General features: G+C 43.5%; 5 protein-coding genes across 7 annotated transcripts in view; 3 read left to right on the plus strand and 2 right to left on the minus strand.

Moving 5' to 3' along the window:
* Positions 1–9629: 9629 nt before the first annotated feature.
* On the minus strand, positions 9630–12363 carry alg10 (ALG10 alpha-1,2-mannosyltransferase). 2 transcript variants are annotated; one of them, XM_077004766.1, is made up of 4 exons: positions 12330–12363; positions 11327–11398; positions 10950–11147; positions 9630–10721 (listed from the first exon to the last, which is right to left on the minus strand). In XM_077004766.1, the coding sequence occupies exons 2-4, from the start codon at positions 11384–11386 to the stop codon at positions 9663–9665; spliced, it is 1317 nt and encodes a 438-aa protein (XP_076860881.1). In that variant the 5' UTR covers positions 11387–11398; positions 12330–12363; the 3' UTR covers positions 9630–9662. The 2 variants fall into 2 exon arrangements, with proteins under 2 accessions (XP_076860881.1, XP_076860880.1); XM_077004765.1 differs by lacking the exon at positions 12330–12363 and having other exon boundaries at positions 11327–11646.
* Positions 11857–13228, plus strand: tprkb (Tp53rk binding protein). Its single transcript, XM_077004769.1, has 4 exons — positions 11857–12094; positions 12356–12478; positions 12555–12728; positions 13054–13228. The coding sequence occupies exons 1-4, from the start codon at positions 11954–11956 to the stop codon at positions 13138–13140; spliced, it is 525 nt and encodes a 174-aa protein (XP_076860884.1). The 5' UTR covers positions 11857–11953; the 3' UTR covers positions 13141–13228.
* A 525-nt stretch (positions 13229–13753) lies between these two features.
* On the minus strand, positions 13754–16675 carry LOC143514030 (L-threonine ammonia-lyase-like). Of its 2 annotated transcripts, none has more exons than XM_077004767.1 (7): positions 16598–16675; positions 16022–16203; positions 15552–15733; positions 15159–15289; positions 14815–14963; positions 14538–14627; positions 13754–14378 (listed from the first exon to the last, which is right to left on the minus strand). In XM_077004767.1, the coding sequence occupies exons 2-7, from the start codon at positions 16197–16199 to the stop codon at positions 14137–14139; spliced, it is 972 nt and encodes a 323-aa protein (XP_076860882.1). In that variant the 5' UTR covers positions 16200–16203; positions 16598–16675; the 3' UTR covers positions 13754–14136. The 2 variants fall into 2 exon arrangements, with proteins under 2 accessions (XP_076860882.1, XP_076860883.1); XM_077004768.1 differs by lacking the exon at positions 16598–16675 and adding an exon at positions 16411–16542.
* A 49-nt stretch (positions 16676–16724) lies between these two features.
* On the plus strand, positions 16725–19499 carry trmu (tRNA 5-methylaminomethyl-2-thiouridylate methyltransferase). Its single transcript, XM_077004771.1, has 11 exons — positions 16725–16911; positions 16992–17157; positions 17245–17351; positions 17430–17552; positions 17807–17979; positions 18068–18121; positions 18219–18285; positions 18374–18474; positions 18604–18748; positions 18957–19039; positions 19261–19499. The coding sequence occupies exons 1-11, from the start codon at positions 16830–16832 to the stop codon at positions 19348–19350; spliced, it is 1191 nt and encodes a 396-aa protein (XP_076860886.1). The 5' UTR covers positions 16725–16829; the 3' UTR covers positions 19351–19499.
* A 1233-nt stretch (positions 19500–20732) lies between these two features.
* celsr1a (cadherin EGF LAG seven-pass G-type receptor 1a) overlaps positions 20733–25105 on the plus strand; it is a 63193-nt gene continuing 58820 nt past the window's right edge. The window contains 1 exon segment of the mRNA XM_077004770.1: positions 20733–24518. Coding sequence (XP_076860885.1) covers positions 21017–24518 — 3502 coding nt within the window. The 5' untranslated portion in view covers positions 20733–21016.

Below are 25105 nucleotides of genomic sequence, written 5' to 3' on the forward strand. Positions count from 1 at the left end.
GTTGATCCGACCCATTGACCCATGGATCAGCCCTCTTTATCCACAGCCACCTTGAGGCCTTCTCTGCGGCTTCACGAGCGGATTGGACGGCTCTCTTTTTAGTCACTCCTGTTAGATCCAGTTGGTTGAGGACTTTGCAGAGTGAGCGTCCACCTGTTTTGGCTTGTAGCGGGTCTTCCAGCCTCCTCCACTGCACCTCTCCACCTCTCCACCTCTCTACCTCTCCTCCTCTCTACCTCTCCTCCTCTCCACCTCTCCTCCTCAGCGTTTTCGGTCATTACCCTCTTCCACCCGCTCTTCCCAGGGCACCGTGAGTTTGAGCACAATCATCTCTTTTGTTCACCTCAGAGATGATGATTATGCCTGGCGGCTGTGATGTTATAGCAACATGCTGGGGAAACTTCAGCTGTTTCCACAGGTCGGCAGGCAGCAGCCAATCAGAGGCTTTATGGAGGAGACTTGACCTTCTTCCCTGTTGGCACGGTTCCTCTCTAGCTCTGAAAAAGGCAATTTTAGTCTTCGGGGCACGATGGAGTTTGCCATGGATGATTGTATTGCATATGCTTTCTGCCACCACCTTGGTCATAGTGCCAGCAGTAGCGACCTTCTGCAAGAGCCTTTGGACAGCTACTCGGAGGTGTTCTAGGGATCCTCTTCCATAGCTTGCTCCACACATGGAGGTTGGCTGGGCTTGGAAGGGTGTCATAGACAGCCTGAAGAAGGACCCAGACACGATGGCTTGGACCTCTTCCTGGATTCGCTGGCGTCTCTCCCTCCCTCCGACCACGTCCGTTTGGGTCTTTGGGAAAAACCCCAAGCCAGCTCTCCCAGTAACCAACGTCTGCACCAGCTCCTTCATCCTGAGACGTGACGACTCCACTTCCGCCACTCCCTCTGCTCTCTGCCTCCTCCCTGTTCTCACCTCAAAGCCAGCTGCAGACACTCTCTGGTCCCGGGAGACCCCGTACTGAAGGACTTCGCTTGTACGTGCCACCATAAATTCTTCAGCGAGCCCACTGAAAGGGAGCTGTAAGAACCTCTCCAGGGGCTTGACTGGTGACACTCAGTAAACCAGCAAAGCCACAGAACACGGAGGAGAGCCATTTGTCAACCACTTTGCCCCTCTTTACACCAAAGATCTCACTTTGGTGGGCTTGAAACTGGGACTGATGTTGTAACAATGAGGTCATCCATGAATTTATCTATCTTTATATAGCCCCTAAATATTACGGACTCTGTCCTTTGTCCATTTGTTCATTCTTCACCCACATTCGCACAGAACTAAATATATCCCAGGCCGTCCCTAAAACGGGTGACATGCAGGTGTTTGTGGCTAAATCCTAACACACAAAGCACATTAATGAATGTTCACACCTCCGATTGATGGACCCTCTGTACTTGCGGTTAATATGAAAAGCTCACAGCAGCAGGCTGGCACGCTGAGATGGCAGCTAAGTGTTGGGTAGTATGTGTGTATGTCTAAGTGTGTCCCCTAATACTTCAATCATGCATACATGAATTATACCAGCAGGCCAGAGGTCTGAAACAAACACTCTCTTAATTATTACTCCAAAGGACACTCAATCAATCAATCAATCAAATTTTATTTATATAGCGCTTTTTACAACAGTTGTTGTCACAAAGCAGCTTTACAAGTGCCGAGTCCTAGCCCCCAGTGAGCAAGCCAAAGGCGACAGTGGCAAGGAAAAACTCCCTAGTTTTTTGCATGAGGAAGAAACCTTGAGAGGAACCAAGACTCAGGGGGGGAACCCATCCTCCTCTGGCCGACACCGGTCACCATGACAACAACAATAATATAGACAGAATGTAGACAGAATGTAAAAGATGCAATAATGTCCATTTAGACCGAAAAATATGTAATAATGTCCATCATGGTGTATGCATCCGGTTAGGCAGGAGGTGGCCGGCCAGGATGGATCGCTTGTCTCTCCTCATCTCATTATTCCTCAAGCAGGCGGGCAGCCATGTGGAGAAATGAAACAGGGAAAATTAGCTCTGTATGAGGACATATACAGGACAGGTAAAATTATAAACATTTCTGGAGTGTGGCAGCAACTCCGGCACTAAGTTAAATTATTACAGCCTAGCTAAAAAAAGGCAGAACCAGAAGGTAACATAGGCTTGGGGGCATTCTGAGACAATGGCATCCGTCCACTGCACTGTCAACAAACTTGAGTGACCACGAGCAGTGACAGGATGACAGCACCAGCACCCCAGTCTACCATAAAACCCTTCGTCTATGAACCCCTGGATCTGTACCTTTATCTAAGGGGGATATTAATTATCAAACGCTAGACTAAATAAGTGGGTTTTCAACCTAGATTTAAAGATTGTGACTGTGTCAGAGTCCCGGACACATTTAGGAAGATTATTCCAAAGCTGGGGGGCCTTATAAGAAAAGGCTCTTCCCCCTGCTGTTACCTTGTTAATTTGTGGAACTAATAACAGACCAGCACCCTGTGATCTTAGTTGACGTGGGGGTTCATAATAGGAAATAAGTTCCTGGAGGTATTCAGGAGCAAGCCCGTGTAGTGCTTTATATGCTAATAATAGAATTTTAAAATCAATACGAAATTTAACTGGGAGCCAATGCAGGGCTGATAGGACTGGTCTAATATGCTGAAATTTTCTAGTTCTGGTCAGAACTCTAGCTGCGGCATTTTGAACTACTTGAAGTTTATTTAGATTCCTATTTGAACATCCTGACAGTAGTGAATTGCAGTAGTCTAGTCTAGAGCTAACAAAGGCGTGCACCAATTTTTCTGCATCATCCTGTGATAATGCATTTCTTAATTTGGCAATGTTGCGGAGATGTAGAAAAGCTATCCTAGTAGTATGATCTATATATTTATCAAATGATAGGTCGGAGTCGAGTATGACGCCTAGGTTTTTGGCTACTGTGCCAGGTGTAATGGGATAGTCTGCAAGATTAAGCATTAAGTTTGGAATTTTCTGTCTTGCGGCCTTAGGGCCCACAAGGAGAACTTCTGTTTTGTCCTCATTTAATTGTAGGAAGTTTAGAGACATCCAGCATTTAATATCTCTTACACAGGCCTCAATTTTTCCTAAACTGAGTTTGTCATCGGGTTTGGCTGATATGTAAAGTTGAGTGTCATCCGCATAGCAGTGAAAATTGACACCATGTTTGTTTATAACTGTGCCCAATGGTAGCATATATAATGTAAATAATAGTGGTCCTAAGATGGAGCCTTGCGGGACCCCATATTTAACCATTGTACGTTTGGATGAAATATTATTGAGCTCTACAAACTGATAGCGATTTGTTAAGTAAGACTGAAACCATGAAAGGGCTGTGCCTGAGACTCCAACCCAGCGTTCTAACCTTTCTAGCAAGATCCTATGATCAATTGTGTCGAAAGCTGCACTAAGATCAAGAAGCACTAACAGTGATACATAGCCTTGATCTGATGCAAGGAGGAGATCATTTGTTACTTTAACTAATGCTGTTTCAGTACTGTGATGGGGCCTAAAACCAGATTGGAACTTTTCAAATGTGTTATTCCTATGCAGATATAGGCATAATTGCTGGGCAACAGCTTTTTCTATGATCTTAGATATAAATGATGTGTTTGAAATGGGTCTATAATTAGATAGCACAGTCGGATCAAGATTTGGTTTCTTGATCAGAGGTTTGATAATTGCTAATTTACATGATTTGGGCATGTGACCTATTGTAATGGATGAGTTAACTATAGTTAGAAGAGGTTCAGTTACAGCTGGTAATACCTCTTTTAATAACTTTGAGGGAACTGAGTCTAATGTGCAGGTAGTACAATTTAAGGAAGAAATTATTTTCTCTAATTCTGATTTTGGGAGTGGATGAAAAGCATCAAGTTTTTCTCCCGGTATGTAATTTAAATCAATATCAACCAAACCAGATGACATACCAGTTGTATTGCTAATAAAGGGTTTTATATTTTGTCTAATATTCTCTATTTTATTATCAAAGAAATCTATAAATACATTACTAGTGAGGTTTATTGGAATCTGAGGTTCTGTGCCTGCTTGATTTTTTGTAAGTTTAGAAATAGTATTAAAAAGAAATCTAGGATTGTTTTTATTTTTCTCTATCAGTGAGGCTAAGCATGCTGAGCGTGTTTTAGTGAGTGCCCGTTTGTAGTCAATAATGCTATCCTTCCAGGCACAGTGGAATACTTCCAATTTAGTAGATCGCCATTTCCGCTCTAATTTACGTGCTATTTGTTTTAAGTTTCTAGTTTGGTCGGTGTACCATGGGGCGAGCTTTTTGGATCTAGCTTTTTTATATTTTAGTGGAGCTACTATATCTAGAGTTGATCTGCAGGTATTCTCTAAGTAGTCGGTTAGACTATCTAACTCTCCTGGATCGGATGGCGAGTGGGCTAAAGCAGTTAAGTCAGGGAGGGTTTCAATAAACCGTGTTGCTGTTGATGAATTTATTGAGCGCTTTATACACTGCCGAGGAGACGGGCGGGTATTTATGTTAAGGTGAAAATCGAATTTTACTAAATAATGATCGGAGATTGCTACGGTTTGCGGGAGTATGTTTATATTATCTACGTCGATACCCAGCGTTAATATTAGATCTAGGGTATGATTTCGATAATGTGTAGGTCCTACTACGTTTTGTTTAATGCCGACAGAGTTCAATATAGAAGTAAAAGCCCTTGTCAGTGGATCCTCCGCATTATCAAAGTGTATGTTAAAGTCTCCTACCATTATTATTTTGTCACTACATACTGCTAAATTTGCTGCAAAATCGGTGAAATCGTTTAAGAAATCTGAGTAAGGCCCTGGTGGTCTGTATACATTAGTTAGGGAGAATGTACTTTTATTTTCAGATGGACTAATAACATTAATAGACTGCATCTCAAATGAGTTTGAGATATCTAAGTATTTCTGATGAATTTCTAAACAATCACGATAGATTATACATATTCCACCTCCTCTGCCTGACAGTCTAGGTCTATGTATATAACTATATCCCACAGGAGTGGCTTCGTTTAGAGTTAAATAATCACCAGATTGAACCCACGTTTCAGTTAGACAAAGAATATCAATTTTCTGGTCTGTTATAAGTTCATTTACAAAAACTGCTTTTGAGTTGAGCGATCGAATATTGATTAATCCAATTTTCAGATCGGTCATATAGGTTGTAATAATTTGATGTGAAGTCTGTATATTAGTTAAAAACTTCGGGCGGACTATTTTCTTATGATTTAGTTTAACCCGGGGCACAGACACAGTCTCAATCCTAAGGGAACTTGGTGACGCCTCTAAGCAGCTCGCAGACAGGTTTAACCCATTAGTCTGCGGCCTGGTCGCGACCCTGGACAGTCAGCAGCTTCTAGTGCTACTCTGCCGACTAGCTAACAGGCTATGGGCTATGCTGCCCCATGCTGCTACACTCACTGTATCACATGCATTTCTCACCATAGAGATTGCAGCTGAGTATGGTTGAAGTTCGATGTATGGTTTAGCTTGTTAAGCTCATTTACAAGTAAGAAGTAAACAGAATTCTGGCACTGACGAAATCAAAATGACAAATGTTTATTTTTGTGCACCCCTGCTGAGGATGAAGTAAACATTTCCGAGAGAAGTTCTTCACGTTCGCACTCTACCTAAACATATAGGACTGTGATTGTTTAAGCTTCATCCATAGATCTGACCACAGCAGCACCTCGGCATTGTGCCGTATCTTCACCAGTGACAACTGAGCAGTGGAAGTAAATTTAGCCCTGGTGATATTTATAGCATCAGTCCAGCTGCTTCCCCAGACTGACCACACATACATGCACTTACTGACTTCCATACAGAAGTATACAGCGTCACACACACACACACACACACATTCACATATGTACAAGCTTGCATGCACATATGTACACATGCATGCATGCACACACACACAACTTAGAAGTATCAGGGGATTCTCTGCCCTTGGTAGGAAAGGATCTGATGTCGTTTTGTCCTTCATTGGCAAGCTGTTTGATACGGAGCATCAGAGCTCCTGCTTCTGCCAAGACTCCCTCTGCATTCAAACTGTTTTATGCTTTAAACAAAATATCTACTTCCTGCTGTGATTACTACCATTAGCCATCCTAGGTGACTTACTCACACGCACACAGCAACTTCACCGTGGTGCACGTCTGCAGTGACAGAGTGGATGAGGTGTAAACATCGATTTTCTCCAAATTAGTTTACTTGCCGAAGTCAGATCTAGCTTGATGCCAACACCATGTAAAATGTTCGCAGATAATTATCAGAGGACTGATTCCTGCTACCTCATTTGAGGGTCTTTCTCTCACTCATGTGAAGTTTATGGTGTTTTCATTTGCGTTCTGTTTCATTAACAGCATGAGCTAGAACAGAAACTGGACTAATGATCAGTCTAAGCTCAATCATTTATCTAGTAAGAGTACATATTACATAATGAATAGGAAAATGTAGTTTCTATGACAATCTACAAGAAAGTCTATTTCTTACCCAGAGGTACATATCAGGTATTTTATTCTCTGAGGACCTTGTTAACAAGAAGCCTTCAAGCTAATGATTTATACCTCGTGTCCTCACTTGTTGAAGGTGTCACAATAGTCACACCGCTTGACATTGGCTAGGGCGTATAGTCAGAGATGAAGTGATCAAAATGCAAGTCGCACTGCGGCCCCATTTACTGGAATAGGCTACACGCCATTTTATGAAGAACGCTCTCAGCTCACTGTAGGTGTTTGGGTCGGTCTAGGCATTCATTCACACTTAAATGAACAAGAAACTATTTGGTTAAACCATGACTTGCTTGCACCTGGTTATGGTTTAGATCAGCCCAGACCTGTATTTCATCAAAGTTTGCCACCAAATTTTGTAAACAGACGTCCTTTGGTATCGTCGCCCATGCGGTTATTCAGAAATATGGCGGCAGGGAAACGAGGGCGGTGGAATATGAGGGACACGGAGTTTGTGATGGCGGCTGTTCAGATCAGCTAGCGCGTTTGCCAAACAGATCTTCCTTTCATGTGTGGGTAACGATTTGCTGATGTCTCTTGATATAAAACACCATGTTGTATGGGGGGGGGGATGTAAAATCATTAGGCTGTGGTTCAAAGACAAAGATTAAAGAAGTGGATATGAAGCCAAACCATGTAATATCATAAATTTGCCAGTTACTCCAGTTTTAACCCATGTTGATCTTGGAAAGGCTGTTCGTCAGTTGAGGAGCTAGACAGCGCTGATTACATTGCTACTTAATGAGCTTCTGCCTGCTCTCCCAGATCGACTTTTTATAGAGCTTCAGTGACCATGTACTGTAAGACTGGTTAATGAGTTCCCAGTGGCAGCTGGGGCATGCTGGGAACTTTTATCTACTTTACAGTCTTATCCATTTCTTTATGGCTGTGTGAAGACTGGTATGTGGTGTGTATATTGGCTGGGGTGGGGAGTGTGGATTCAAACCTATAGGTGAAGTTTCAGTGCTGGCTGTTAAATCAGGACAGATGAAAATGATTCACTTGTGGTGTAAAATACCCTACCTGAAATCCCCCACTTTCCCCAAAGACTGACCTCAACAGGCACATACCTACCATGATATGATGACACAGAAGGACAAGGAACATATCTTGGCATTGAAATTTCAGTGTTGTCTATGAAATCAGGACAGGAGATAAAGAAATGAATATGATTTTGTTTAATTTCTTCCAAAAACCTGTGATTGTAATACATACATATATACACTCAACCTGAAATTCCCTGATTACCCAAAGACTGCCCTCGGTGGGCACAAATTATGCCTATCGTGGCCCGGTGACACAAAAGGACATGGACAGTGCCTTAGCGGTGAGGTGATTTGTAAGTGTCCAAGATGACCAGGTCCAGTTCCATACAGTCCCAGGCTCCTCACAAGGCTGTGGGAAGGAACCCTGTTGTGATGGGGTGGAGGCTAGCCGACCACGCTTGCTACACCTCCTGGTCCAGCACCACAGCAGGAACTGGGTGACATTGCCGGACGGAGCAGGTCGACTGGCCCGACAAGGAGACGGACTGGAGGGGTCTGTGTGCCCAACGATCTCCTCGAAAAGCCTGGAATCAGGCAATTAACGCTCAGCTTTAGCTCCCGATTAAGAAACTCCATCACCCCACTTTACGCTCCGAGCTACCAGCTCTCTTTCTACAGTTTATTTTTAAAGTAGGGAAAGAGACATAAATCTATTATGGAATAATGAAAGAAAAAGACAGAGTGTCCTTGTCCTGTGTATACAGTGTTCCCAATGTACTTTAAACTCAAACGTATTGTGCATGTTACACATTTTACTGAAGTGACCACGGACTTGAAGACCTGGGCAGCACATCTGAGCTCTTGCTAATTTACATCCTCACAGCACGAGTGTTTTAGTTGGATTAGGAAATCTGTTAAATGTACTGCCGAACATAGCTTGGATTGTGCTTTTTGGACTGAGCTCTTCTTTGCGCAGTATGTTTCTGAGAGCGGTATCTGTGACACGGGGAAAGCACCAGATACCAGACCTCAGGGACTTGGACATGTGATGGTGGACTGGAAGATGGCCCTAGGCAAACCAAGCCTGGGTCAAATCACAATATTTCAGTTGAAACACTCGCACATGTCTGTACACCCACTTGTCTTACTCAGGGAGCTCATTTCACACCAGGTTTTGAGTTTGAGAGATTTAGGTGGTAATGTAGCTCAGAAAGAAAGAAAAAAAAAACTAATATATAGTAAGCATCTTGGCTTTGATAACTATGAGGAAAATCATATGCGTTACATAATAAGAACCTCTGTTGCAAAGTTATCACTACACATAATTGGTTTGAGATTTCTCAGCCAATAGTTGGCAATTATATACTAACTCTGTGAAACATTCACAAGTCTAATTAAAACTGTCAGGCAGGAAAATAATGGATGGATGGTACTGATTTCCTGTGCAAAACCCTCCAGTATATTGTTCATGGAATAAAATGCAATGGGTAGTCATTTCAGAAACCTATTTCACAGTGCCACCTAGTGGACGATGTAGTACATTAATGGCGTTGGCTGAAAGCTTAAATTAGGTGCTGTGTCTTGCCAAGTCACAAATTCCACAAATTCTGCAACTCTGGCTCACAACACTTTATACTTATTGTTATTACATCAAAATGCTGCATTTGCATCCCAACTAGTACAAAGAACAGAAACCTTTCATAAACAAAGGCGATTCCAAAGGAAAAAGCAATCAAATGAGGAATCGATGAAGCCTGCTTTCCTTTACCTACAGGCTGGTATTACTGTTTAAGGAATTTAACACACCATAAAAACTAAACGCACACTACAGGTGCAAATATCACTCAAACAGCAAAGGACAATAGTTGAAAATCTCTAGCAAAATGAAAAATAAATTTTACAGAGCACGGTTTTAAAAATTCTTAATTTTGCAAATGACAATGTATATGAACGTAAAACAATGAATTATAAACCCATTATATTTCAACGTCCTTTCTGGTAACAAAGTTTACTTGCTGCCATGAGTCAATAGTACGTTGCCAGTTGAGAAATTAGATGATTAAAAAATCCTGCCCCCCCCCCCCCCCCCTTTCTTCACTAAAAAAAAAAAAAAAAAAAAAAACCCAAATGAACAGATTATAGCGTTCAACAGTCACCACATGAACCGTTGCACAGTGTCACTATCAGCCCACCGAAATGTCTTGTAGAGGAATATGTAGATTGTGGCTGCGTTGACTACTGTGTAGAGTCCAAACTCGAGCAGCAGTCTGGGGAGTGAAGGCAGAGGCGCATGGACGCGGAACAGCAGATACGGCACGATGAAGTAGCGGAACTCCAGAAGTTTCTGAGGAACCGTAGCTGCCACAAGACACACGCAGAACGCAAGGGTCCAAAACAAGGACTTGGTCTTCAGCGTGTCCAGGAAGGCCCACGCTGCAAACAAATACCCAGGAACCAGGAGGAACCGGACCAGCTGGTGCTTCTGGTAGATGTTCTTCCACAGGTAGAAAGTAAAGTGCCTGTTGTCTGCCAACAAATACTTGTGAACAAAAGTGAACTTCCAGACCAGGAGCACGGACACGAGCGTTACGAGCAGGAGCGGTGAAAGGTGCCTTCTGAGAACCTGGAGGAACCTTACGAGCTGCTGGAGGGAAAGGGAGACGGGCAGGGAGAAGGCCAAGGTGAAGGAGAAGAAATAAAAGAGTTGAGGGAAATTCAGGCAAGCTTCATGACTGGACCTGTCGCCAACCACGATACCATCGTTCAAAACCACAAAGGCACCAAAGCCCAAGCAGGCCGTGGCGTACGGCCACGTCGACGAGATGGCCGCCTTCACGTTGACCGGCGTGGTGAGATATCCCAGTAAAAAGCGCGCTACTTTCCTCGCGCCGTGGACCGCCAGCAGGGTCCGGGACGGCGACTTCTCGTCCCTCTTCTTCGACTGTTCCAGGCTCCAGGCCTCGTCCATTTTCTGAGCTATGACCGAGCCGGCACAGAACACCACCCAGATGACGTTGGACTGGCGGAAGAGGACGGCACAGACGCCCAGCAGAGCCGCCGCTTTGTGGCAGCCGTACAGGCACATGAGATGAGCGAAGAGGGTGAAGAACGTCGAGCCGGCATCCGTGTAGTAGAGGAACGTGAAAAAGTACAGGACAGGAAAGGTGGACAATGTCAGAGCACACAGCACTCTCCGTCCAGACGCCCAGGACTGTGAAAGAAACAAGCAGATACTCTGGTGAGAACACTTGAGATATACGGTATATAACAAGACTTGGTATGCATTGGGAAGATTGCAAGTATCAGAGAAAAAGAGCTCTGTGATGGTTCATGCTCACAAATTTCTTGTTTCGTTATGACAGAGGACTTGCATTTTTAAATCACTATATTTCTATAACACAAATCATCATTATGAACTGTTTCATACATATTATGATACCTTTTCTTTCACGTGCAATTTGCAGATGATGAGATACAGTATGTAGAGGTTCCCACAGTTGAAAAGAAGATTGACAAAGCGTAACATAGCAGTAGAGCACACCAGGTGCTCTGTGCAGTCAACCAGCCACACCGCAGGTTTGATCACTCCAACAGAGACCAGGTACAGACCAGGCAGCGTAGTGATCATAGGATCCCACTAACACAAAAAGAATCACACATTAGTCAACCATGAACTGATCAGCTGCAGATACCATCTACACAAATGGTCAGCTATCTGGGCAACTAGTTAGTATGTTAACTAAATACCTACATTATTGAGAGGAAACACTTTAGAGAAAGTCAACCTAGCTAGGATGTTACAGGATATAAACATACCTCGCTAAATTTCCCTTCACAGTATTTCTGGGCTTGTGGCACATGAAATATTTCATCCATGTAAGGATCTCTCTGCTCACGGGTGATTTTAGAAAAAAGAAGACATGATGTTAAAAAATTAATGCTACACAGAGCTGTAAACATGTATCCTTCAAATCTATCCATTGTCGTTTGCCGACTAGCCAACTTAGTAAAACTCGTTTTTATGCAATTGTAGCTAGTTAACATAAATGTTCATTTCCTTATGCACATTACAGCTTCAAGTCGATCTAACGTAGAAATAAATGCTGGTTTTCTAACTGCTTACTTGCACAACAATGATGCCCTTCCGGGAGGCAACTAGACTCGTATAAGACGTTCCTACTGAGGTTTGCAGCGTTGACAGTATATTCAAATGTTAAAAAAAAATACTTTTTAACTTTAATTGCATTAATGATTCATTATATTAATTGGCTAGTGCTCATATTATCTCTCTGTTAGGTGATTAATGATTAATGGCGCACATTCGCATCGTTATACATTAGGGTGTTACAATATTATGTGTCCGACCAATGTGTTCGTCAAGGTAATTTGGTGTTAGCTAGCAGCAGCCAGTTTTGTCGTTTCCAAATCACCACAGTGTCCATAATGCATTTAATTCAGAATTTGGAGCTATTTCCGGAGTATTCCGTGACTCAGTGTCTCTTTAAAGATGTCACGAATTCTGCCGAACTGAGAAAGATGGCAATAGACGGACAAATAAAATGCGCGCTAATCAACCCATCCATGGTTAGTTTAAGCTCCAGTATTAATCTCGGTTTAAGTGAGCTGGTCAGCATTGTGTTTGTGAAAGTACTGCTATGTGGTAATATATAGGATGAAGTTTCATTAGTGTTGACTGGTCTTTTGGTCGCTCAAAGCACATTTTTAACTTACTAGAGTTAAAATGTGGAATTAGTATTTTTGAACGTTTAGTGTAAACTTCTCCAATGTTTCTTCTAGCTTTGTATATGCATGACTTTACCTCTTCATTTCTCTTTCTCTCTCAAGATACTAGACCCCTTCCAGACTCTAGCGGCAGCTAATAAAGCAGTCCATTTGATGAAAGTTGGAAAAATGAAGACAAGAAGCTTGTACTCTGAAATCATCTTCAACCTTTCACCCACAAATAATGTAAGTAGATTAAATTCCATATTGAATGTGTATCACTATATGCATGCTATAAAATGTAACTGTCTGCTTTTAACAGATCTCAGAGGCTTTCAAAAGGTTTGGGATGTCAGACAGTGACAATGCAGTCCTCATCGTCTTAGTTCATAACAAAGAGGAAGACCTCAAGGATGACGTTGTGTCTAAGGTGAAGGGTGAGCAGATACCAGCTGAGCACATAGCTAGCCTGAGTGACATCGACAAGATTAAAAAGGTTTGTTTCTTTCCAGATATGATCGTTTCTTGTATAAGCATGTAGTCTGACACTTGAGTGATCTGAGGAAGTTAAAAAAAGTACTTTACATAAAACACTAACATTTATGATGACCATAAAATAACACAAAACTAAAATAAAAAGAAAACAATAAACTAATACTGGATCAATCCTGATTTTTTTTACTAATTGAGCAGCATGCAGTTCTAAGAGTAAGCAGTAGACCTGCCTCAGCTGATTCTTCATAACAGTTTATCACACTTCCGCTGGACCATTGAAGACCTGTTTGCATCATAAAGTGTTCTGTTTTTTTCCGCCATTTCAGCTTTACAAAATCACACCTCAAGAGGAAAAGTGTGGAAGTGTCTTGGATGCTGTTGTGTGCAGAATGGCCACTAAAGATGTTCTATAGATATAGTTTACTTTATTACATTCAGAAATCTGTATTTATGTTTTGTTCATTTGCCAAACTTTTAAAACAATAAATCATAGTCCAGGAATTCACTAGTGTGTGCCGTTTGTTTCTGATAGCCAGTATGAATGATGAATGAAATTATTTATTTCTATAAATCAAATTTCCCATTTTGTCCCTTAAATCAATTACCAAACATGCCTACAGAATGAGTACAAAGTGTCTCTAAGAGGTTATGAATGCTATTTTTTCATTCTCAGCTTTGTAGCTTGTACCATTTTTAAACATTCTTGGTTAAACTTCTTTCATTAGAATCCCATTTCATTTTGAATGACAAAGGAAATGATTCCAGCTGAGTAATGAGCTCATCACAGCACAGTGTGAAAAGGACAGAGAAGCTCATTTAGCGTCCTACAGGAAATAAAACGGTCATCTTTCACCATTGTTCTTCTCCAGTGTGGTGAACATCACAAGGACCAGTGCTGCCAATGTTGTACATTCCCCATCGTTAAGATGTTATAAGGTTTTTGAGCCACGGCGGTGCTCAATGTTGGAAACCCCACATCCATACACACTATCATGTTGGATACTTTAAAAGTAACAGTTAACAAAAAAAAAACAGTTATTTGGGGTGTAGAGCAATACTCAAAGTAATATCAGTAGGAATATGTATGGTGTATATATATTCATAATCTGGGCACATTGAACTTTTAGAACTTAAAATGGCATTCTGAAGACAAGTATAGCTAGACCTTTGGGACCAAATCTTAAAAAAAGGTTTCATATATTTTGGGTGTAGGGTCTATTCAAACCAATGATACTGGGGGGGAGTTTTACACTGACATTATAAGTAAGCTTACAAAAAGGACACAATTTTTTCATATTTTGTGATATATGTGATATTGTTTTGGCATAGATTCCCAAAGTACACCCTTTATACATCTGTTAATCTATACTTCACAGATCAAATGGGTTTAATCGCTGCTAGTCCATATCTCAATCCGGGAAGTTGGCAAGCTCATCTTTGCCAATATTCCCTCCACTCAGAATGACCACGACTTTTTTGCCAGTGACGTCAGGAATCTTGCCGTTAACGAGGGCAGCAAACGCGGCACATCCAGACGGCTCTACAACAAGGCCGGTGTTGTACAGCGTGGACACAGCAGACTTGATTTCCTCCTCCGTCACCAACACTATCTCCGCCACATACTTTCGGCACAACGCGTACGGCAGCGCACCTAAAAAAATTTACACAATGACAGCAAGGTACTCATAATGTAAACACAAATCAAGCACTCCCCCACTTTGATTAAAAGTGAGTTACATTTCTTGACACAAAACAGTGAATAATAAGTGTAAAAAAAAAGTCTGGGTAATTTGAGACAAAGCAGCAATACCTGCAAATGGTGGTGCCAGACCAGAAGCAATGCTTTTGCTATCCATGCCAACAGGTTTCTTCTCAATGAAGCTCCTGTACATGGTGCATGCTATTAAAATAAAGAAAGGTTTCGCTTACAGGAGGCAAACAAACATATAAAGAAGACCAGCACTGTTTGAATGAAAGTCAAATTGGTCTGGGCAAATTTACCTAACATATCCAGCACAACCAAGTAATTCACTTTCTACCCATTAGATGTTTGAGCATGTTGATGAGCACCACAGTTAATTCTGCACCTCCGTCAGGTTCCACTCCATAGATTCTCGTCTTCTCACAACCCGAGAGCTTAAGAGAAGCTGCCACACCAGCCAGTAAGCCCCCTCCACCACAGCACACCACGACGACGTCTGGATCAGGAACCACCTCCAGGATCTCAAAACCAAGACTACGGAAGCATGGGAAACAGCAGTAATGAATGTGAGGTTCTTACAGCTAGTGTTTCACTCCAGACCTGATTGGTACTTCCCAAACACTGATTCAACTCAGTTAACTCCTCAATTAAAGGATTAGTTTTCATTACCAGGATATTTATCCGCAGGTTCGGAGCACGGGAGAATTATAGTAATGGTTTGGCATGTACCTGGCATGTCCTGCTATGAGATCTGGGTCATTGTAAGAATGCATGAAGGTCATGTTATCTTCTTGAACACATCGATCGACTACATTCAGAACTCTTGATGTTGGCACTCGTTCAACTTCAATACCAAAAGTCTGTTGATATATAAGGTTTTGTGTAAGCTATATTAACAGCATTATACAAGAATTGGAATGTATTAACTGCAATATGAAAATGTGCCCTTTGACCTAACGTACATAGTCAAAAATATCCCACATACTAGTCAAAATTATGCCAATGTAATCTTTAACACGGTTACATCAGGGATTCAGACAATGTGTTAATATATAAGGTATATTGCAACCACAGTCACTGGTCAAATGATGTAGCCCTACAGAAAGACCAGTGGATTCATACTTGTATTAGCAGTGATCTGGAAATGGGGGCAGTGTCAGGCATCACCACTTTGCCTTTTGTCCCATAGTGCTTAGAGGCATAGGCAAATGACTTCCCATAATTCCCAGCAGACATTGTCACAAAATGGCCCGCTTTGGGTCTTCGTGAGAACTGATTTGCTACTCCCCGGAGCTTGAAGGAACCTGCAAAGGAACAGAAGAACGGAGCAATGTAATGACTCAAGTCAGGAGAACGTCCATGCCTGGAACTTCTCCCTCATGCTTCTCCTTGACTGCTGCACATGTCTCTCAGTTCCTTAGAGGAGATCCTCTAACATATGTAGGCTTACTCAGTCTCCAAACCTCAACCCTCCAAACCCCCTTCCCAACAGGCGTAGCAAATACACACAAAGCCAGACTAGGATCAAACCATAACCTGAATCTTAGGCATGCATAAGCTTAAACATGCATTTTCTTTCCCGCCAAACCAACCTGTCTTTTGCATGTTCTCCAACTTTAAATAAACGTTGCACGGCTGGGGGAGTGGGAGTGTGGTCTGGCACCATGGGATCATCGGGGTGTTGATCACTCCAAGAGGGCTGCGCGTGACTGTCTCGCGAGCCTCTTGAAGAACCTCCAGAGTGATCGTGTCGGCCGTCAGCTCCTCCATTTTTCTGATGAGTGGAGATATTTGGTTGGAGGCCAGGTTCATTTCAATAATGAAGCATCTCTTTAGTTGAAACCAGACCTCAAGGTCTTTGTTTGCTGATAACATCGATCACCTACAGTCTTGACACTTGATCAATACACGCATGTCAGACATGGTCAAGTAAGATGACTTGGTGTCAAACTACCAAATGTGCAATTGATTATTTTCTTACAGTGCTGCAGCCGTCGTATTATTCTTGCATTTGATTTAGAAATAGGTTTAAGGCAAGAATAAATGTTTTATAAAAGTTCTGAAAGGTAAAACACTACATTTAGTACATTCAAAACAGCTCCAAGGTTAGCCACCCAGCCTCGATCCACTGATCAACCGTATCAACTAATTTTCTTCACAAATCTCACCATGTATAATTAGGAAACCCACGTAGACTTTGGACACCGACACGGTTCGCTGTCGCGGTGAAGAACATTGGGCGGAACTAAGTTGAACCGAATGTGTTTCCTGTTAGACAATATTTTGAGTAGAACCGCGAACATGGCGTCGTACGGCAGAAGAACATGACGTTTGGGTTATTTCGCTAGATTATTTTGTTTTAATTACACTGCTTAGAAAAAAATAACTTGTATTAATATAATGGGTATGGTAAGACATATCGTGTGCGCTATGTCTGGAGGGGTTGACAGTTCAGTAAGCGCTCTTGTACTCAAACGCAGAGGTAGGTTAGTCATCCTGTAACGGTCTCACCAGCCAGTCTGGCACTTATGACCCTAGACTTTCGTTTTCCTGTTTTCTCAGGTTATTATGTCACTGGGGTTTTTATGAAGAACTGGGACTCTCTGGACGAGAAGGGAGTGTGCACCTCGGAGAAGGACTGCGAAGACGCTTACAAAGTGTGCCAGGACCTGGATATGCCGTTTCACCAGGTCTCCTATGTTAAGGAGTACTGGCATGAGGTGTTTAGGTAGGTCACATTATTCATCTCTTCTTGGCAGTCCAGCGAATGCTGTTACTTATACTGGTTTGATGTGTATTTTCTTTCTTTTCAAAGTAATCTTCTTGGGGAATATCAGAAGGGCAGAACACCAAATCCAGATATAATGTGCAACAAACACATCAAATTTAAACACTTCTATAATTATGCAATCAACACATTAGGTAAGTGTTATATATGTATGTGCCTCGTGTGATTGCTTGTTGTCATGCTATTTGAAACAGCTGTTGTTCACTTTGCAGGAGCTGATGCAATAGCAACTGGTCACTATGCAAGAACATCTCAGGAAGATGAGGATGTTTTTCAGCACTTACACACACCTGCGTTGCAGACTCTCTTTAGAGATCGCTTTGAGATTAGAAATCGTGAGTCTCAGTTCTATGCATTTACCACCATTGGTATGGTCAGAAGTGGTGCCTTGTGTCCTATCAGTCTTCTGTCCTGACTTTTTCTGAATGATCTTGAAATACGATTGATATGTCATGAATTTTCATAACATGTCTTGGCTTTTTCTGAAAGTTCTTTTTTTATACGATTGATTACAGTATGTCATTAATTGTTGAATCTTGAATCTTTATAACATATTCTTTTTGGGCTGTTTCCTTGATTTGATTTCTAGCTGTGAGGCTGTATCAGGGTGCTGACCGCCTTAAAGACCAAACCTTTTTCCTCAGTCAAATCTCCCAGGATGCCTTGCGAAGGACCATTTTCCCACTGGCAGGGCTCACTAAAGATTTCGTGAAGAAGATAGCTGGCGAAGCTGGTTTCCATCATGTCCTGAAGAAGAAAGAGGTTGTATGCTGAATTTTCTAAGTGCATATTCCAGGATATCTTGAATAGCTATGAGCTGAACTTGTTCATGCTTTCCTGTCTCCTCAAGAGCATGGGAATCTGCTTCATCGGTGAGCGACATTTTGAGGACTTCATTCTCGAGGTTCGTGCCTCTGCTCATGGAGTAGACCGTGGCCTACAGCCATACACATGATATGCTGTGGTGTGGATCTGAATGTTCTCACTTCTCACTACGGCAGTACTTAGAGCCCAGACCCGGACATTTCGTCTCCATTGAAGATGGGAAGATAATGGGGGAGCATAAGGGTATTTGGTCTTCGTATATTGTAGTGTGTGTGATGTCAGAGGTGCCATGTGGACAGTGCGTGATGTAACTTTGTGTTTTCCAACACAGGCTGGTTCACGTTTACCTTAGGGCAGAGGGCTCGGATAGCAGGCCAAAGAGATGCGTGGTTTGTTGTTGATAAAGACATCACTACTGGAGAAATATTTGTTGTAAGTTTTACATGGTCAAATCATTGTTCACCGTGCCTTTTCGAAGTACTTTATTATTGTGCTTGTTATTTAAATCAAGATTAATTCCGTTTTACATATCTGACATGAAGTTTGGCTCCGCCTTCTTAGGGTCCGACCACCAATCACCCGGCACTGTTACGCAACACTATGCAGACTGATCGCTTCCACTGGATCACGGAAGAGCCTCCTGCCGAACTGGTCCGCACTCACATGATGGACTGCCACTTCCGGTTCATACACCAGATGCCTCTGAGTGAGTCACCTGAGTCTTTGCAGGGCAGCTTATGGCTCAGTTGCTCTCCTCTGGCTTAATATGTAGGTGTTGGTATATGTAGTATGGCAGTCATTTTTGCTATTGTCAGCAATGTTGGTAATAATGTTAATGTCTGTTACAGTTAATATATTAACAATATGTTCCACCAATAATAGTGTGTGTGTGTGTGTGTGTGTGTGTGTGTCAGCTCCATGCACTGTGACCCTAAATCTTGACGGATCAGTCTGGATAACAGCAAAAAATCCATTGAGGGCACTGACACCTGGACAGGTAAACGAAAGCTATTACAGCCGTTGGCATTATATAGATCGTAGATTTAAAAGACGAGTGTATATTACATGAAGAGTGAACATTAGTAGTGTTGATATCAATAAGATGTTCGTTTCAATTTCGCAAATCAAATTTTGCAGGGATGTTTGTAGAGGTTTTTGTTTAGGAGAGGGAGAGAGCGCTGACAGCCTTGCTGAATCTTCTTTGTGTTCACTTTGCAGTTTGCTGTGCTGTATAAGGGCGACGAGTGTCTGGGCAGTGGCAAGATTGTTCGTCTGGGTCCCAGCGAGCACACCCTCCGAGGGGCCTGACGTCAGCTGAGCCAGGAGGCTGGAGGCAGGGACAGGCCGCCGGAGACAGCCAGCTGAAAATTGGACTGCCTCCAGCTAGAATGCACTGTCTTCCAAGATCATTCTCCTTTCCAAGTTCTTCCAAGATCATTCTCCTTCCAAGCTCTGACGAGTCGTGCAGGTGGAGAGCTAAACCTCAGATTCGGTTCGGGAGATGTTCGTTTGCAAATTCCGGTCTTGTGGAGGTGATTTTGCCAAAGAGGAATGATGGTGATGCTCACTGTGCGCTGATGTTGATATGCACTGGTAATGACATTATGCCCAGAGGCGGTCTTTGCATAGAGGCGTGGCTAGGCAACTGCCTTGGGCCCCTCCCACTGCAGCCCACTGTAGGGGCCCCCTGATTAGCTGACTTATTTCTCGCATATTAATGTTGATGGGCCCCCTAGCTAAGTCCGCCACTGAATATGCCATATCTGTTATATTCGCTGTCTGAAAATTATTGAGTTTTAAGACCATTCTAATATGGTAATACTAATATGGTAATATAATAATTATAATAATCCAATAATTAAATTAAAGGATGATCCTTTAAATGTGTTTTTGTATATGTGCTTGTAAAGTTTTATTAAATGATGTATTGAATCTGATATTTTGAGACTCATTAGTTTCATGTTCTCATTTCATTTTTTAAATGATCTGATTTCCTGTTGAGCACTGTGTATCGATATAAACCACTGTAAACTGGAATTATACAGGCCATTTTAATTCCGATTTTATAAATGGAGCATTTTTTTCAGAAGTAACCGACCCTTCTATTGACTACAAGCGTGTGGTTTATAACGCACGTCCCGATTCCTTTAATTCTCCACTAGAGGGCGTACATGCACACAGCGGCTGCCGCACTTGGAAATCGCTGAACAGGAATAGCGGAAGCGCAAAAACTGAACTGTATAGAATTAATGAATGAATGTTGTACATGATCTGCCCGGAGAGAAAGAATGAAATTGAGCATGATTTATTCTATTTCTAAGTTTCACACTGCAATATTTAAACTCAAATATGCGCTTATTTATTTAATCGTTTTTGGAAACGCCACAGATCCTATAGTCAGTAACCAGCAGCAATTTATTTTAAATGCATAATAGTGTACATAATAAAATTAATGTATTCCATCATTTTTTATAACAGAAATTTGTTGGATATGTCTCGTTTTTACAAGAGTATTTAAGCAACTCTCACAAAGTATTGGAAACGACCCAAAAGGCCACTTGGAAAAAAAAAAAGTTTCAAGCCCAGAATGCCAAATAGGACCTAAAAGAAAGAGTGAATAACAAAGCAGAGGCCATTAACATCATAGGCCATTTACAACACAGGCCATTTCCATCTGGACGCTGCGCGTCTCCGCGAGGAAGCCCCCCCGAGAGCGCGCGTCGCGGGGCAGCAGGTTGGTGTTAATGACGGTCGGAGGAGGGAGACGCGCGGAGCCATTTTGTAGTCATTTAAAACTTAACGTGGAATAATGACACTTCGGTCTATGGAGTCTACGAAAAGAAGCGTTTGTTTTCGGTGAATTAAAAAAAAGTACCATGAAGGACAAAAGAAAGTCAAAGTTTTGGGAGAAGGAGAGTTGAGCGCTTTCTGTGGACTTATCTTGAGGGAAAGTGGACTAGAGGGATTTAAAACCATGGAACTGTGTTGGATCTTGGTTCTTCTCAGCGCTCCACTCGTTGGATGTTTCGACCTGCACCTTTCGGATACTTTACGTTCTGGTGCCGTTTTGGCAAATTTGTCACTTGGACCGGGTTGGACGTACAAACTTGACAGGACTTTAACTTCCAGATACCTTTGGGATATTGTAAAAGTGGGGTGGCGGGACGGTGTGGTGGGTCTGGTTCGGGAGGCGGACTGCGCGCGTCTCCCCGAGACGAACCCGGTACCGCTTACTTTCAAGATGAGGTCTTTAACGTCCGAGTCTTTCGTCGTCGCACACTTTAACGTGTTCGTACACGGACAGAACTGCTTTATTAAGTACAAAAGAAAGGATTCCGTTAACGAACCCGACATTCACGTCGGTTACCTTCACAATTCGGGAGTAACTTCCTGCTTTTCTTCAGGTGTTTTACTTGTCAACCTTGAAGACTATTTACCCGCCTTTGCTCAGCATGCCAATATTTCTGGTTGCTCTTGCACAGCGAAAGATGTGAATGTGTTTGTGCATAAAATGGGTTTATACGTCCAGGACGACCACTGTTTGTCGGGGACGGAGACGGTCCTGTGTGGGCTGTGTGACCGGCGGGGCCACCGCCTCTCCATGCGCATCGAGTTGCGGTTCGCGACCACTGAACCCTCGGGGCCGTCGTCCTATGTTCGAATGGAAAGTTACCAATGGAAATCACGCAGAATCAGGAGCGTGAATTCAGCCCCCGTGTTCCAGCTGCCTAATTATCAGGTGTCCGTTCCCGAGAACGAGCCGGCGGGGACGCGCGTTATCACACTGAAAGCTACCGACACCGACAGCGGGGACGCGGGGAGGGTGGAGTACAGTATGGAGGCGTTATTCGACAGCAGGTCCAATAACTTCTTTCACATAGACCCACAGACGGGCAGTATCGACACCGACCAGCAGTTAGACAGGGAGTTCAAAGACACACACGTCTTTAAAGTAACGGCGACCGACCACGGCGCCCCACGGCGCTCCGGCACGTCGTACCTCACGGTGACCGTGAGCGACACTAACGACCACGGCCCCGTGTTCGAGCAGACCAAATACAGGGTGACCATTCGCGAGAACGTGGAGGTGGGCTTCGAGGTTATCACCGTCCGGGCCACGGACGAGGACGCGCCCTCAAACGCCAACATGATTTATACAATTGTAAGCGGCGACGGCGCAAATTCGGTTTTTGAAATTGACTCACGACACGGGCTTGTGCAGGTAAAGGTGAAACCCGATAGAGAAACCACTGAGAAATATGAGCTTATAGTAGAAGCGAATGACCAAGGTAAGGACCCGGGGCCCCGTAGTGCCACGGCCACTGTACATATAACGGTAGAAGATGAGAATGACAACTACCCTCAGTTCAGTGAGAAAAGGTACGTTGTCCAGGTGTACGAGAATGTACCTGTCAACACCAAAGTGGCTCAAGTGGTGGCCACTGACAAAGATGAGGGCAACAACGCCAAAGTTCACTATAGTATAATCAACGGCAACGTGAGGGGTCAGTTCTACATCCACACTCCAACTGGTGCCATCGATGTTATAAACCCACTAGATTACGAAACGAACAGGGATTACAGTTTGCGTATAAAGGCGCAGGATGGAGGCAGGCCGCCTCTCATTAATAGCACGGGGTTGGTGATCGTGCAGGTTATTGATGTGAACGACAACGCCCCCATGTTTGTAAGTACTCCCTTCCAGGCCACTGTTTTGGAGAACGTGCCCATCGGGTACTCGGTGATTCATATTCAAGCTATTGACTCTGATTCTGGTGAAAATGCCCGCTTGGATTACCGTCTCGTGGACATCCCCTCTGACTTCCCTTTCACTATCAACAACAGCACAGGCTGGATTACAGTCGCCGTTGAGCTGGACAGAGAGACCACGGAGTTTTACACCTTTGGTGTGGAAGCTCGAGACAATGGCGTCCCTGTGATGTCCTCCTCTGCTAGCGTCAGCATCACGGTGCTGGACGTGAATGACAACGTTCCCACGTTCACTGAGAAGGTTTACTCGCTGAAAATTAACGAGGACGCCCTGGTGGGCACCAGTGTTCTGACGGTGACTGCCGTGGACCGGGACATCAACAGCGTGGTGACTTACCAGATAAGCAGCGGCAACACGCGCAACAGGTTTGCCATCACCAGCCAGAGCGGCGGTGGGCTCATCACCTTGGCCTTGCCGCTGGACTACAAGCAGGAGCGGCAGTATGTTCTGACCATCACGGCGTCGGACGGCACGCGTTACGACACGGCGCAGGTCTTCGTCAACGTCACCGATGCCAACACACACAGGCCTGTGTTCCAGAGTGGCAACTACCAGGTTCTGATCAGCGAGGACAAGCCTGTCGGGTCTACCGTGGTTGTCATCAGCGCTACGGACGAGGACACGGGCGAGAACGCACGCATCACGTACAGCATGGAGGATAACGTGCCACAGTTCAAGATTGACCCAGACTCAGGAGCCATCACCTTGCAGATGGAGCTCGATTATGAGGACCAGACCTCTTACACTTTGGCCATCGTTGCCCATGACAATGGCATTCCGCAGAAGATGGACACCACCTATGTGGACATAAGCGTTGAGGATGCCAATGACAATGCCCCTCAGTTTAGCCAAAAGACGTACCATGGTAAGGTGTTTGAAGATGTATCTCAGCACACCAGCGTGCTCCAAGTCTTTGCTTCAGACAGGGACTCTGGCTCCAATGGCAGGGTGATCTACTTACTCACGGAGGATGGTGATGGAGACTTCACCATTGAGCAATTCTCGGGTATCATCAGAACCAAGCGCAAGTTGGACAGAGAGAATGTACCAGTCTACAACATGAAAGCTGTTGCCAAAGACAGAGGAGCTGATCCCAAATCAGCTGAAGTGGCGATCCAAGTGTCAGTGTTGGACATTAATGACAATGCCCCGGTGTTTGAGAAGGATGAGCTGTACGTTGATGTGAAGGAGAACAGCCCTGCGCACTCTGTGGTGGCCCAGATAACTGCTACAGACCCAGATGAAGGAACTAACGCTCAGATCATGTACCAGATAGTGGAAGGGAACATTCCTGAGGTTTTTGACTTGGACATCTTCACTGGAGACCTCAAAGCGCTCATGGATTTAGACTATGAGACCAAGACGGAGTACGTAATAGTAGTCCAGGCCACATCTGCGCCGCTGGTCAGCAGAGCGACGGTCCACATCCGTCTGGTCGACGTCAATGACAACGAACCCATCCTGCAGAACTTCGAGATCATCTTCAACAACTACATCACCAATAAATCCAATAGCTTTCCCGCCGGCGTCATAGGGAAGGTGCCGGCCCACGACCCGGATGTGTCTGATAAGCTTAAGTACAGCTTTGTGGAAGGGAATGATTTGAGTCTGCTGATCCTTGACCCAGATACCGGAGAGTTAAAACTGAGCAGAGACCTGGACAATAACCGGCCACTGGAGGCTAACATGAAAGTGGCAGTTTCAGGTAAGAGACTTTTAGACTCTCATTAGACTCATACAGTGCATTGGTGACACATAACTGTCCAAATCTTTTTTCATTTAAAAGGAAAACCAGTATCCACTATAACGGCAATACAAAAAAGATTTTCCTAATGTTGCAATCTGATGCAGTCTGCACAGTGCTAAGATGCAGACTGCACAGTGCTGGCAGCTGAGGTGATGTCTGTGTTCAGTGCTTGCTGCAGGCTACAGCAGAATCCTGTTCAGCTTCTTTTGAGCTGTTTTCCTGGATTTATTGCGCTGTTATTGTTGTTGTGGAAGATTTTACCAGTTCTGCGTAAAAAAAAAAAAAAAAAACTAAATTTGTGCTCCTTGTCATTAAAGTTTTTTTTGTCCTGGTTTTGGCCCTGCTGATAGCAGACTTTTATTCTGATGGTTCCTGGTATCCATTTTATGTGGAAACAGTTTAGGTGAGATGCCTTTTTTTCCCCCAAGGACAGACTTTGTTGTGTGAGGGTAATGAGTGCACATAATGCTGACATTGCCCTTGACCAGTTTGCTAAATTTTAAAGTGAGAACAAATTAATGTGTACAGGAGTCTCAACACCACAC

This window comes from Brachyhypopomus gauderio, chromosome 5 (genome assembly GCF_052324685.1).
Source record: "Brachyhypopomus gauderio isolate BG-103 chromosome 5, BGAUD_0.2, whole genome shotgun sequence".
Lineage (NCBI taxonomy): Eukaryota > Metazoa > Chordata > Actinopteri > Gymnotiformes > Hypopomidae > Brachyhypopomus > Brachyhypopomus gauderio.

Excerpts from the sequence above, each read along its gene's own strand:
- alg10 (XM_077004765.1), bottom strand. The coding sequence starts at position 11,554 with ATGTTAACTAGCTACAATTGCATAAAAACGAGTTTTACTAAGTTGGCT. Across the intron at positions 11,148-11,326 it reads GTGAAGGGAAATTTAGCGAG|TGGGATCCTATGATCACTAC; the intron begins GTATGTTTATAT and ends TTTTTGTGTTAG. Across the intron at positions 10,722-10,949 it reads AATTGCACGTGAAAGAAAAG|TCCTGGGCGTCTGGACGGAG; the intron begins GTATCATAATAT and ends TTTCTTTCACAG.
- tprkb (XM_077004769.1), top strand. The coding sequence starts at position 11,954 with ATGCATTTAATTCAGAATTTGGAGCTATTTCCGGAGTATTCCGTGACT. Across the intron at positions 12,095-12,355 it reads CGCTAATCAACCCATCCATG|ATACTAGACCCCTTCCAGAC; the intron begins GTTAGTTTAAGC and ends TTCTCTCTCAAG. Across the intron at positions 12,479-12,554 it reads ACCTTTCACCCACAAATAAT|ATCTCAGAGGCTTTCAAAAG; the intron begins GTAAGTAGATTA and ends TGCTTTTAACAG.
- trmu (XM_077004771.1), top strand. The coding sequence starts at position 16,830 with ATGGGTATGGTAAGACATATCGTGTGCGCTATGTCTGGAGGGGTTGAC. Across the intron at positions 17,980-18,067 it reads ATGTCCTGAAGAAGAAAGAG|AGCATGGGAATCTGCTTCAT; the intron begins GTTGTATGCTGA and ends TGTCTCCTCAAG. Across the intron at positions 18,286-18,373 it reads GATAATGGGGGAGCATAAGG|GCTGGTTCACGTTTACCTTA; the intron begins GTATTTGGTCTT and ends TTTCCAACACAG.
- LOC143514030 (XM_077004767.1), bottom strand. The coding sequence starts at position 16,199 with ATGGAGGAGCTGACGGCCGACACGATCACTCTGGAGGTTCTTCAAGAG. Across the intron at positions 15,290-15,551 it reads CCAGATCACTGCTAATACAA|ACTTTTGGTATTGAAGTTGA; the intron begins GTATGAATCCAC and ends ATATATCAACAG. Across the intron at positions 14,964-15,158 it reads CTCATAGCAGGACATGCCAG|TCTTGGTTTTGAGATCCTGG; the intron begins GTACATGCCAAA and ends ATGCTTCCGTAG.